We start from the raw sequence: 15360 nt of genomic DNA, 5'->3' as shown, positions 1-15360 counted from the left end.
ATTTAAAACATAATAATAAATGAACACAAAGTTTTGTAAAATCTAAACATAGATCAAGTCGTGTTATTAAATCCTACCTCAAAAATTATATTGTAAAATGTTATATATTTAATTATAAATTTGAAGGTATGAACGTTCTATTATTGAATACTACAATTTCGATAATTTAATTTCAAACCTTACTTTGTTCGGAAGTAATTTGTAAGGACGTGAAGTTAGGCTACAGTACAATTTAACTCTTAAGTTTAAATCGTCTTTATATTTTCAATTTAATCCAATTATATACTTAATGGCTTTTAAGTTAAGTGGTCTGATTTTTGTACATAAATCGTTGTTACTTTAGTTAAAACATTTTTTGTTCATTTAGTTTTGCCTGCTGCCCTATCCGCGCAAAAATTATTTAACCTTTAGCACACAAGCCGACATCCTCCATTCTACTCCCTGACTGGCTGAATAAAAAAAAGTAGCCTATATGCCTTTGTCCTTCTCCTGAACTCGAAATGATCTTCATAGCAAATTCCATTTAAATCGGTTGAAGGGTTTGAGAGGTAACAGACGGACTTACATTCGTATTTATAATAATACAGTTGTCAATATAGATAAGTAACTCTTTAAAACGGAATTGAAAAGTTATTACAAGATTTTGTTCTTAAGCTAGAGTTAATTGAAGATCTAAATATAAATTAACGTACAAGGCAAATAGAGTACAACTATTTATAAATTAATTAGAAAATTAACATTAAAACTATTTAATAAAATGAGAATGTTAAACGTCTATGTCTTATCATAATTATTTAATCCAATCGATGGCTTATCTTGGAACAACCTTTGAGCTATAAATACATATGTAAGACACATATGATAAATATAACTGTTAGGAAGGAAACAATTATCAAAGTGAATGTATTTTTATTTAATTTTTTAAGTTTATTTTTGGAAGGCAGACGAGCTAATCGCCTATTTATTTATATAACTTGTTACCTTGTCGGCTTAGTCATAAGGTTGCAGATCGCGAGGTCTTGATTTTAAACCTGGTTACTTAGCTTGGCATGGCTTGTTGAAACTCATTCTTTTGATATATATTTATTTCAATCAAGCAATCACTTTATACACATAAACAAAGAAGTACGAAAAGTACAATATTCTTACTGCGTTATTACTCAAGGTCCATAATTATTTTATAATATTTTTACTTAATTCCGAACAAAAGATACAATTATCATTATATACAATCGAATTCAATTAAATTATAACGGTTATTCGAAATCAAATACTAAATCTTAGGTAATCAGTCTCTAAGGGGATAATACGTAGTTTATTTAATGCGATATTTATTATGAACGCAATAAAGTGATCGATTTAATCCGTATTGTAATAATTATATTTTATGTAGAATTATAGTGTTGGTTCATTATTCCTGTACTTTGTACAATGATTCGGTTTAAGTGAGTGAAATTTTTTTTTAATAATATTTGTTTACGTATAAAATGAAAGCCGAGATGTTCCAGTCAATAGCATACTTGAGTCTGAAAATTAAAAACCACACAGTTCTCATGCCTTATAAACGCCTAAATTGTGTTTATAATATCCGTGAGCAGGTCGTGAAATAAGTTTAAGTCTTCTCAGCATGAGAGGTAGTCTTGCCTTACAATAATACATTTATGACATTTTATATTTATCTCGTTCTTTGTAGTTTTGAGGTTTTTGAATTTTGATAATTGCTCACTTTCTAATCATCTGAGAATAATGATTGTGACATTAAGTAATAAATTTATGGTTGAAATAAAGCTGTGATAACTTGTCTCTATTTTTAAAAGAAAAATAACAACAATAACAGATGGTATGTCGCACATATACATATATAGATCCATGTAAATCAACGTGTCTCGTTCACTTAAGTGTGTTCGATCCTTAAAGCTTCTAGTATATAACTTCGTATAAGTTAATACAATAATGATTTAAATCCATTACATTGTGAACGTTGTCTGGTCCGGTCCATTTCTGTTCAAGGTCTGTCAGATTGACGCTAATATCTGTCATGCGGGGTTTTCACAGATGAAAGGATTTGTTTGATACTAATTGTTTGTAATTAATAAGATTCGTAAGCAACTTGACATTCAAGCTTATGAAAAGAATGGTATAGGAATAAGAAATATGAATATATTTAAGTAAACATTTAAAAAAAAAATTTGTCATCAAAACAAGAAGCACTTTGTGTACCTATTGATTCGTAATTTGATAAGATTAATTAACGAAATTAATCTATATTTGTAGTAATTCGTAATATTCAATGAATATTAATTATTTGAGCAAATATTATAATAATTTATACCAAACGTTAATCCTTTCATTGAATCATTAATGTCCTGTCATAATATTTTTAAAGTAAAGGCTATCTAACAGCCTTTAAATTTATTATCTATGACGCCGTTGCCAACAATTTAAGTAAATATTTTTTTTTAATAAATTAGTTACGATTACCGAAAGTTTTTAAAAAAAATAAAAACGAAACATAATACTTGCCGAAGGTCACGGAGGCAAATGAATGACGTCATTAATTTAATATTTCGATCCGAGTGGACAAGGTATTGTAAAAATAGTAAGCAGCGGTACTAATGTCGATTAGATTCGCCGCGACCCATGACCCCGCCACTGAAACCTTATCGGTTTTGTAACATCGCACCGTGATTGTTTTGACCTATATCGCTAATGGATGTACAGTCAGACAAAGAAGTTTTATACATATCCAATAAATGTAATAATTTTTTTTTAGTTGGAAACCATAATAAGGTCTATTTCAAATATACACGGTTCTGATATTCAACAAAGCATAATAAACTGCGGTTAAATTTATTAATAGAGTTTTATTACTTATTAAAATATCTGATTATCATTTGTTTAGAAGTAAAAGCTGTCATAAAATTTATACCAGAAGTTTTAAATGAATAATATGATTATCCCACAGTTGGTTAAAGACCACATGCTCCAATACGTGGTGGCAGCACAGCAAAGAAAATTATGAACACAAATGAAATAAATGAAATTTCGTATTGAACTTAAACCCGAAATATTGGCCAACACATCTCAATACATTTAGAAGAACTGTCGTATATTATTCTGTATTTATAAAAAAAAAAGTTTTTAATTTTTTATTTTACAAATTTAAAGTAATACTAATAAATACTTTTTGTATATTTTAGGATTATATTTATCTTGGGTACTTTAAAAATATACTCGTACTAATCGGGTTACAGTTATGGGAGAGAAATGACAAGATAATGATATCGTTAATAAGATAACTAATTCGATAAGCAATAAAATGAATTCATGGTAACTATATGTTCTTCAAATCAAATTTAATTTAATTAACGAATAAGACAAATCGAATTTGAAAATGAATAATTTATATCTTCAAACATTCATCTCAAATTGATAAGATTGGTATACACTTCTAAAATGTATTACGTAAAACCAAGTGAATGCACTATACATTCACATTTAACCGACTTCACAACATCTGTGTCAATACGCATTTAATGAGTTTATTATCATTAAATTTTAATTTCAAATATTCGCATAGTTTTTACATTAAGGTTCACCGTCATTATGTCGGTTGCAATTCGCTATTTTAATATATTTTTACCTCTAAATTTAGAGAACTTTGCCATGAGAATAATAATAAGAAAAAAATAATAATAATTGCGATTTTAATGAATTTCTTTATTAATAAACACAACAACATATAATGTAGAATTCACGCCATTTCGATTTCGATTCACGCGGGATCTTAGACTGTCTCCAAATTTAAAATAAAATCACAAGTAATGAAAATAACTCAATAATACATTTTCTTATTAATATTGTATAACGAGGATTTTATTAGCGATATTTATTCTGAAATTTGTAAATATTTGTTTTCTCTTGCAACTAAACGTACGACAGCATAGAAACTAATGTTTAGTTCCCATGTGTCATTTCAGCAGTAATAGTTTAAATAGCTTTTAAAGCAACTTAAATATTTTATCAATTTATAATAATGAGTATATTACATAATGTTTGATATTTGTCATCGTTGTACTTGTTTTGTAGATTATTATGATAAAAAATTAATTATAAATAAAGAAGTAAAAATGAGATAAAAGTCTGTATGAAAAACTATAGAGTAGTATAGGTAGACAAGGTATTCTAGTACCCTTTAAGTTTGAAGCGTTACTTATTTACGTCTAGGCTCCTTTCATTCTTTACTCAAATAAAATTCGTAGACACTTGGCATGCGCAATCTTATACCGGTTTCTTAGAAATATTAAGTAAACTATTTGAATACAGATTTCAATGTATGATAGTATTCTAACATAATATATATGCAGCCTTGTTACAATTCTACTATAATTTAAAATGTTGCAAAGTGCAAACATGATCGTTGACAAAAGACTTACCTTGTATCCGTTGAGACGAATAACATCTCGATATTTGAAATATCCTTAATAACTTTGACAGTGATTGAATATTCTAGAAAAGTACTCTAGATAAATGTTTTTAAAAATAAGATTGAAAAGCGTGTTACAGGTATAAATTACACAAATATAAAGCAGACAGAAGTGGAGTTGCCATTCGTGTACCAAACGCTTTATACACAAAGGCGGCCACTGAACTTAGAGTGTCAAAATACATACAATGCAATTGCAGACTCTATGTTCCTTGCTTCCTAGAGCATATAAGACTATTAATATATTTTTATTGTTCGCCGAGAGTCACTGAATTATTATTTGTAAGCTGCCACAGAGATCTGTTTTGACTTCGAAATATAAAGACAATCGACATTCGTATCTTTTATGGCTGCGTTAATAGTTTATAAATATAATTACATCGTAAATATGAAAGTCAACACGTACTTAAACTACATGAATTGAAATTTCCATTGAAAATAACTGCCTCAAAATAAAAATAGTTATGTGATGAAAGTTCATATTCAACTTCTATAGAAAAGATTATCATTCTATCTGGAATGCAATTAGAGGCGTGATGCGAATACTAATCATATTGTAATGCACTTTCTCACTGCTGGCTCAGTTTAGCGGCTCGACCATAATATGATCTTAAGTGTTCATGACATAATAATGAATACAATATAATTTCATATTAAACGCTCAAAAAAACTCACACTTTATTTTAAGCTTATATTGGTGATGATTCTTTGTGATATTCTACCGCCAAACAGCAATATATATTGTATGAAAGATTGAGTGAGCCATTGTAACTACAGGCAAAAGGAATATAATATCTTAGTTTGAATTTATGAAGATATATAGAATAACTATGAAGTTATTTTCCTATAACAATAAGATCACATTAATATATAAGACGACCTCTATGGTCGGGTAGTGTGTACACCGGTTTTCATGGGTAACCACGGTAAAAGGTCCCGGGTTCAATTCCCAGTCGAGTCAATATAGAAAAAGTTCATTAATTTTCTATGTTATCTTGGGTCTGGGTGTATGTGGTACCGTCGTTACTTTTGATTTTCCATAACACAAGTGCTTTAGCTACTTACATTGGGATCAGAGTAATGTATGTAATGTTGTCCAATATTTAAAAAAAAAAATATAGTTCATTGAATAAATAAAAACCATTAAAATTGTTAATTATTAATCTTTGTTGCACGACTGAAATTATCTTTCTCCTATATTTAAGATTTTTCTTATTTTAATGAAATAATTGCAATACAAAATCATAATATGGATCTTAAAGCAGAAATCTAATAATTGTACATAAATTTACTTTAATTAGATTTAGATATTTTATGCACTGAATATATCGCGGTTACAGAATCTTTGCCAATAGTTGCACATGTAATATTAACATTCAGACCGGTAACTTCGTGTTTTAAGGCCATAGGATCACTGTATTATATGAAAACACATGTTGCATATAAAAGACTTAAACGCGCTCCGTTGCCAGCGTCAAGTAAGTAGGCGGTGAAAGTAATGATATTAACCTTAAGTTGTAGAAAAAGTACATCAGAAACGATTAATTATTGATTATAATGAATATAATGTTAAATTGGTACAAATATTTTTATATATTTACATACAGATATTACTTTACCTTTAGAGTATTATTATTGATACCTATGTCCAGCAGTGGACGAAATGGGCTGATGATTATGACGATAATGATGATTAATTTATATTAATGTTATAAATGCGAAAGTAGCTCTGTCTGTCTGTCTGTTACGCTTTCACGGCAAAACCACTAAACTAAACTGATGAAATACGAAGCAAGGTTTTAGCTGAGTATACATTTACTACTGTAACTATATAATATAAATATTAAGGATAAATATGTTTTATATCGTTTAAAATCGTATTATCTGTTGACTAATAAAAAATATATATCTATATGTGTAAAGTCTGTAGTTCCTTGTTCGTATTTTTTATGTGTAGTCTATCATTTTGCACATTCTGTTTTTGCAGTCCTTTGGAATTTAGAGGTAAACTTGTACATAGAAGCTGGTATTATGAACATAAGCGTTGTTTCGATGTTATTAGATTTATCGTAACAGTGTCTGTAAACTAATAATATAAGAGGATCATACCTAATACTATAAAAACATTATTTTAATTTATATCAAAATCTAATTATTCTATTTATTAGAAACAAGGCACGTTTCGATCGTTATGTTACAGAATCAATATGGGTTTAGTCATTTTTAATTCAATTTGCGAATGTAAACGCAAACATAATACGCTTTAACCAATTACCAATCTGCCCACCTGTTTTAAAAAAAAAACGGAGTTTGTATTTATCGGAATTGTATACATTTTGCAACTGATTTTTGGCCGTTGTGTAAATTTTCTTAAATAATGTTATCGTAAATAAAGATCATATAACTTTTATATACTGAATCTAGACAGATCTAGATCTAGATATAATTTCGAAATTAAATTTTAAAGTATATCAAATAGATTTTTGTAATATTCTTTTGATAAACGAGAAGAATACTTTATCTAGATAAAAAAGATAAAATTACTCATAAAAAATCTCTCGTTAAAACACGCGTTTACCGATTGAAGCTATTAGTTGCAAATCAGCAATAACTGCGAGTAAGCGGAGCGGAAAGATAGTGAATGACCTTGCGAGTTGCGAGTCGCGTACAGAATATCGTACCGAGTCTCAGAAACCGTATGTGGATGCAAGTTATCATTTAATTTTATAAGACTCGATAATAAGTATCGGTACCTCTCATATATGAAAATATTATTTTAAATAAATATTTTTGTTATTGGCTGTAGTTGTCAATATACAGGCTAATATGATCGCATCTTTAAATATTATACAATTAATACTATCTGAATTTATCTTATGTAAAAAAGACCAGATTCATAATCAATTTCAAATTCGTTCTTTTATAAAAAAAAATAACATCAACAATGTAGAAAATATTCAGAATATTAATAATGAATAAAATGCTATAGCATTTTTTCATATTTTGTACTTAAAACGTATCTTTTCTCTTGCAAGATATATAAACGAAATATCAGAATCATAGAGTAATCTTTGTGCACTTTGATACGCCAATTTTGATTGACTATTGATGGAAATATTTTTTTATTCGCTAAAGACTAACTATTACTATTTTTAGTTTAAAATTTACTAATTAAAAATTTTAAATTGAAATTAAACTTAAAATAAACATAATTAACAGCTCACCATAAATAAGACGCACAAAAGATAACGGATATATTCGTAATTTACTTTCTAATTAAATCTTTTACGCAACCCGTGGTTCATCCGCTAAGAGTTGCTTCTTTGTATATAATTTGCTAATTAAAAATTAAATATATAATTCTACCTATATCTAAAAGTAACAGCCTGTAAATTTCCCACTGCTGGGCTAAGGCCTCCCCTTCCTTTGAGGAGAAGGTTAGGAGCATATTACACCACCACGCTCCTTCAATGCGGGTTGGTGGATTTACATAGCTTGACATTTGATATAATTCTATAAAATGACGATTCTAAATTTCTTGCAAAAGTTTATTTGAATAAAATATATTTTTATTGATTGAATGTCTTTATACGTCTTAATGCATCTAGTTTACTTATTTCTATGTTTAACCCATAGCTTCAAAAATTCTGATCGAAGTCGAATGAACTAATTTAGTTTAAATCTGAACGCTCATTTGTCGTTGGCTGGAATTAAGTAACATTTTGTCGTTTTTTTTTTTATGTTAGAGGTGGCAAACTAGCAGGAGGCTCACCTGATGGAAAGTGACTACCGCCCATGGACATCCCAATGATGTTCATTGGCAATCGTTTGATGCATTTGTTGCTACAAATGATTTATCAATAACCACGGCTTCAATTACCGCTATTTATAAATATTTGTATTGACCATACAATAGTATACGATACAGAATACGATATCATAATTGATGCTACTTCTTTACTGATTAAAAAGTTAGGTTTATATCTTTAACAATATAATTATTAAATGTTTAATAAACTTAAAAATTTAATAATTATATTAAGTTGTTTTTCAAGAACACTCTAACTTAAAATTTCGCCATCAATCATTAAAAAATCTTAATGAATAAACAAAAACTATGAAGCTGACAATTATCTAGTAAATTTGACATTGACCACTTTATTCTCGAACCGAATATCTCGGAGTAAAAACGCAAATAATATCTGGTGTGCAATCTGATTCGTTCCAATGGCTGTTACAGAATCGATTCGGTGTCGAACGATTTTGCGGAAAATATCGATGATATAACTCGATATTACTGTTAATTGAATCGAGAAATAGTTTATGTGATATAACTAGCAGACAGTATATTTATTAAATATATATATATATTTTTTTGAATAAATAATAAAATCGATTATATTAAAATCTGAATACAACATCGATTAACTTCATAGATAGACAATGAAATATCTATAATGATACATATACAGCTATAATATTTTATTTAAATTATTAAGTATAATAAAATAATTATACATCACGAATCTATTTATAATTTTATTAGTTTGTATGGGGCAAGGCAATAAATTCTACTACGATTTGAACAATTATTTCTACGTTCTATAGGATGTTTATTGAGAAAAGTTATAAACTATTTAATTCGACGCTATAAGTGGATAAAGTAATTGAATATAAAAGAAAAAGACGTTTATTATTATAGCTTATTACAAGTATGTACGAGCACAAAAAGCAAATTTAAAGTTTATGTAACACTGTAATAACTTCTTACAGCTAAAATCTCATTAGAACTACTTAAGTTTTTGTGTTTATAAATGAATATTAATAGAATAAAATCTTCGGATTAATCCTTCAAATATGATGAATCGAGATAACAAAAATCGATTTAATTTACCAAATGATAATAATATAACGAACTTTGTTTGGTTCAAAAAAAAACTTTATTTTCACAGTTGCGTAATATTACCACGCGTAATTCACAATAGAAACAGACACGAGTCGTTAACACCTAGAACTTTATTAAAATCGTTTATCTTTATATCTTACACCCTGATCTAATATTTCAATTTAAGTTTCCTTTCTACCATAATTCTTTGTAGATAAAAGATAGCATTGTTCTTTAGTTAGATCAGATATTAGGGCAATAGAGTCTCAAGGTCGGCTGCGAAGGCCGACGGTAAAAAGGAAATGATATTTGACAATACAATTCAACAATAGAATACAGTCTATTAATATAAGATGTGTGTTAAACAGGATGAAAATAACAAACGAAGCTCTTGGATGACGTGTCTAGACCAACATAAGATACTTCACAATAGATCCGACGGACTCGATCTAGTTACAATACAATATTTATTAAAAAAAACTTAACATTAACAAATGATATCCATTGAAAAATGTTATTTAATGCAAGCTTTCGCGCAAATATTTGCTTGCTTATAACTTATTCTGTAATATAAAATGTAGAACGAGAATTCTGTGTATATATAGATATAACGATAAAAAAATATCAGCTTTAATTTTCGTAAACACGTCTAACTTTATATCTAGACTAAAGCATGATTAATTCTGCTTAAACTCGATTTTATCGACTACAGTAAATAAAAATTATATTTTTGTCATATACCAAGTTTTCACAAGTTTTGTATTGCAAATATAATACGTAAAACATTTGAATGTTAGCCGATGAAATCTTCACATACCAGAAGTTGCGATATATCATCAATAGCATATTATTACCAGCTATAAATATAAAACACGTCCAGAACATTGTATATGAAAATTGTATATAAATCTAAACTATCATCGTCTACATTTAAATTACAAACTCAAATAAATAACTTTATTTACTTTAATAAATAATTTAATACGTTTTATACAATCGTATTCGTGGCTAAATTTAATTCAATAGCAGATCATAGTAACTTGATAATTAATTATGACTATTATTACTTTGTCAAGGAATTAACAATTTAGGTACATAATGAGTCATTATACTTCTAACAACACACCATGACATCTGTTAACATCATTATGTTATCAGAATTAATTGTGTAATTCATTTGTTTACAATAATTTGTGCTCAATTATATTATACAATAGATAATCTACTGACGTTTTTCATTGCGTGCATATTTTCAGCGTCAAACGCATCTCTAGACGATATCACGAAAGTTATAAATTTTATGCAACATGCCATTATGGAAAGTGCGGTTAATGCACGTGTAATAATTTGATGTGATCAAGAGGTCAATGGCCTTTATATAGAATATATACAAAATCTCGTGACATAACTTTACAAGGGGTCATTTCGCGGAATCAAATTTTGCTATAAACATTCATTATTATGTAAACGTAATATTCGATTTGTAATACGAATAATTTTAGTGTATAAAATATGCACTAAAATAATAATATTTTACGTATTATGTAATGACAAGTATTTTCGATTATACAAAAACTCTGTTTTATTTTAAACAAAAGGACATTAGCCGGTAATTTAATATATAATCTCCTATGCATTCGTAGAAGTATAATCCTTATACTTTATAATTAATCATTATACAAATACACAGGAAATAGACAGATTCAGCACTGTCTCTATTCCGTCAATAATACATCCTAACGCGTTTTTCGTGGAATAAATACTGTACCAATTTCCTAAGCCCTAAAGTAAGAAGTTTTATAGGAAAAAGCTAACACTATTTATAGTCACCGTTCGGCATTTAAGTCTTGACCCTCGGAAAACAATTTTATTTGAGCTACCCAATAAACTAATGAAACAGAAAACGTCTCCAACCGTACAAATATTGTTTAAAAAATCAGATGTTTAAGGAGACCATCTTCCTGGTCTATAAAAAGTAATCTGATATAATACCTTTTTTAGGTTGAGTAATTAAATAAGAATAATATTAAAATAATCAATGATACGCGTAAATAGTAGCAGACCGGAAGCGTGACTAATATGGACCGTCGGAGATCCGTGGTGAAGTTACGTGACGTTACGTTGACTACTTAGAAAGTGAACACAATTAATTCGTACCAATACAGATAATTCGAAACGCTGGAGTACGATAAGTAAAAATATGATATGACTATAATCTTTGATAATTTTATGATAAGCTATTTGAATGGATTTTAAAATCCTTTTTATATTATTCAGTAGAGGTCAGGAACCCAGTAAAAGTTGTGTTTTTTATTTCTAGTACATATTTGCTGAAAAATATCAAATTAAATGAATTTTTATTTATTATTTATGAGTGAAAATTGTGATTTATGAGTGAAAAAGTGTATTGTAATCTGTGGCACATTTAATCCACATATGTGTTATATACAGTAGACAAACGAGGTTAACAAGCTAGTGACATCGTCATAAACCCGACCAATCAGGAGCGTTTTGTGTCACATGACAAACGTTTAAAAAAATGCATTTTTATTTATGGATTTAATAAATAACCATTTTTAAACTCATCATATATAAAGATTACAATAATTGACACTTTAGTTTTCGCATTGTCAAATAGCCTATTGTAATCGATTATATAGACAACAAACCAGGTCTCTTATTCTTTGTAATACCTTAAGTTTGGTTATATAGTATATAATAGCCATTTAAATTAATTTAAAATGATTTAATTTTCACGTGTATTTATGTACGAATAAGCCACGAGATCAGTTTAATGGTTCAATATTGTAAGAAAGCTCCTAATTATTATTTATATTTATAGAAATATAATATTTTGATACATATTTGACTTTCATACAATGAAATAAGAAGATAATTAAATTATTCTTATAAAACATATTAATGTATTACTTTTATTTCAATTTATTACGACCACTTTAAGTAGTAAGTCAATTTAATTCGCTTCCGTTAACCATAAATCGTTAAAGCCTATTAGTCGATTTGTCTACTTATGCTATTAATGGTCACATACAACGATTTTATGTAACAGTTTTACCACTTAGCAGCTACGTATTGTATGACGGATTCCGGTGTGAGAGGTGACTTTCGTTGTGTAAATAAAGAAAATTACATATAATAAAAAAAATATGTTTGTTAAATTTTATTTTGTGTCTTAGATTTTATGTACTATATGTATTTAAGTATGTTTTATGTTCACTGATTTCTGAACACATTTGTTTTTATTTTTAAAATTGAATTTTGAAGTTATTAAAGACGTGCGTTCTGAAATATAGAATCTCTTTTGATATATTTTTTTTATAACTGCCCCTCGACATGTGTGTTAAATATAAAAGAAAGGCAACACGCATACAATACTCGACCATGATATTTAACGCTAATTAGTTCTTATTTTATTTTTCAAGAATCTAATGATCTTTAAGCGGCTGGTCCACGATGCGACAACCTTGGTTGTTCAACAATAAAACAAAATCAAGATAGACCTGCGTCAATCACTCGTTCTAGATAGACTTCTTTTGTGCGATCTAGTTGAATAATTTGTAGCGTTGACTTCTAACGACATATTCAAAAGATATCATCCCGTCTAATCGCTTTGTGTAATGACAGTCGTGTTCAAATTGAAAAAAAGCGAGATAACTGAAACAATGAAATTATATATGATTTGGTTTTGTTTTCAAGTTGACATTAGTTTCAATTGTTAGAAAGAATATCATTGTGATCACGATTGTGATTATTAATTTTAAGTATAATAGAACCATCAAGCTAGGTACTCATAAAAAACTTAACAACTCTTCTTATTGGCTCAACCTGGGATTGAAGCCCTTTTTTAACCTTCAGACTTATAAGCTAGAGTAGATCAATGACTAGATTTATGAAGATCGAAATGTCTGTCTGTTCTACATATACTATACTGTACATCTTTATATACAATACACCTTATAAATTCCTCATAATTAGCATTCAAATTATTCCATTGCTTTGTCGTTCATGATTACTATAATCAATGACTAAATACCAGTGAAGTTTTTTTTTAAGTAAAAGAGCTTCAAGAAAGCACAATAAGAATAAAAATCTAATCGAATTAGAATTACGAGCAAATATTTCTGGCGTTACAATTTTGCACTGAATGGTTTCGTTTTTGGTTGACTTGTAAATATCTTAAGCACAAAATCATTTATTTTATTGCTTCAGTCAAGATATAAAATAATATTTTGCCTTACCTGTGCGGTGCGAATGGCACTGGTTACCACTACCAGCAGCAGTAGCGCAAATGCGCTCCACCACACACCTCGCATCCTCGTTAATCTGAAAGAAAATATATTTTTTTATAGTTTTATATGTAAATATTGAATACTAATATCGATTTAATTATTTATTAATTGTATATAATTAACATAATGTTGTGTTATAATTAATGAGACAACAGTAACTGGTATTTCTTGCCCGTTCTTCTAAACCACTTATAGCATAAGTAGTTCACGATTTATTCATTGATTAGTTCATTGAAAATTCAAAAGTGTTTCTTAGGGTCTTCTGTTTTATTTTACATAATAAGATAAGAGGTTTAATACATAAATACGTATTCTTACAACACCATATTATTTAACAAACTTTACTACGAGTTTGTTGTTATTATTTTCTTATATATAGGTAATATTGATCGAGTAACTTCATAAAGATTTTTTTTTGTCTGAATTAATTTTATCAATGTGATACCCATTGACTTGAGCCCTATCTTTATCTTGATGGAAGAGCTTTGTGCAAACTCTGTAAGTACCACCCACTCATCAAATAATCTACTGTCAAATAGAATTTTTCAGTAATTTTGTGTTCCGGATTGAAGGGTAAGTTAGGAAGCGCAACAAATTGAACAAGGGCCCTTTAGTGTTTTAGGGAATCGCTAAAGTTTTTGTACAGCGTCAATATAATAATAATAAAAAATATATAAATTTAATTTATCCCGTTTAACGAGAGTGTTATTACTAGTTAGGTTTATAATTTTCATAGTATACTAAAATACTTTTATGTATAATACAAGAATAATGTTTAATTAAAATGGAATCTCAATTACTGGTGCTGTCAAATATTTACTTATTTGATTAGGGTAACATTTTCAAAGAAAATTCTTCCAAGAAACTGTTCTCACATGTTTAAGAAAAGTAACAGTATGTTAACGTTACCGCCGGGCTAAAACCTCATCTACTGTTAATTAGAAAGTTTCAAGTTTATCTACCACACTGCTTCAAAGGATTTATGCATACCCATGTGAAATATTTCATCCATCCGAATCTCTCATGATGTTTTCCTTAACTACAACAAGGTGAATTACAAAAAAAAATAAACACATGAAAATTCAATGTTGCTAGCCTGATTTCAATTTATCTCAAATCTTAATTATAATTTACGATATAAATGCTGTTCAGTTTTAACGGTACAAACAAATCAACCGGCTTACTCGTCTTAAGAATGAACACTTTCACTATCAAAATATACGAGTAACGTCACTCTCGCTCAGTAATTTTATGAAATTACTGTACATCTGTCATTCTGTTTAGTTAAATTATGATCGAATTTGTATACCGGATCTTCACTAATTGAGTAATAGACAACGTTGACAGTTAAACCAATGGAATTATGAAAGCGTAGTAAAAGCTTACAACTTTATTTTTGAAGAAAATTTATCCAACAGTTTTTTTCCTTAATACATTTTTCATATTGATTTGGTTTTTTTACTTGTATCAAATTAAATTCAGGAATATTCATTATTGTAATTCTTATAGATTTTTATATTATTAAACGAAACGGATAATGTAATAATAATTATAGAAGCTTTAAAATTAACTAATCAAAAGTGAATTGAGAAAATAATGCCATCGAACAAATTATCGGTAATTACGTTAATTCTTCTCGATAGTATAGGCAAAAACTTAGATAAGTCGTTCACGCGACG

General features: G+C 28.3%; 1 protein-coding gene across 2 annotated transcripts in view; it reads right to left on the bottom strand.

Annotated features, from left to right (window-relative positions):
- The window catches only part of LOC125077812 (mucin-17-like), an 87649-nt gene that overhangs the window by 54600 nt on the left and 17689 nt on the right, over positions 1-15360 (bottom strand). For both annotated transcript variants that reach the window (XM_047689884.1, XM_047689883.1), the window contains exon 3: positions 13631-13715. In XM_047689884.1, coding sequence (XP_047545840.1) covers positions 13631-13705 — 75 coding nt within the window. In that variant the 5' untranslated portion in view covers positions 13706-13715. The remainder of the gene's footprint in view (positions 1-13630; positions 13716-15360) is intronic.

The sequence above is a fragment of the Vanessa atalanta genome, chromosome 4 (genome assembly GCF_905147765.1).
Source record: "Vanessa atalanta chromosome 4, ilVanAtal1.2, whole genome shotgun sequence".
In the NCBI taxonomy this organism is placed as follows: domain Eukaryota; kingdom Metazoa; phylum Arthropoda; class Insecta; order Lepidoptera; family Nymphalidae; genus Vanessa; species Vanessa atalanta.
Note: the sequence above shows the minus strand (reverse complement) of the source record. Positions and strands in the feature narration are given on the sequence as shown.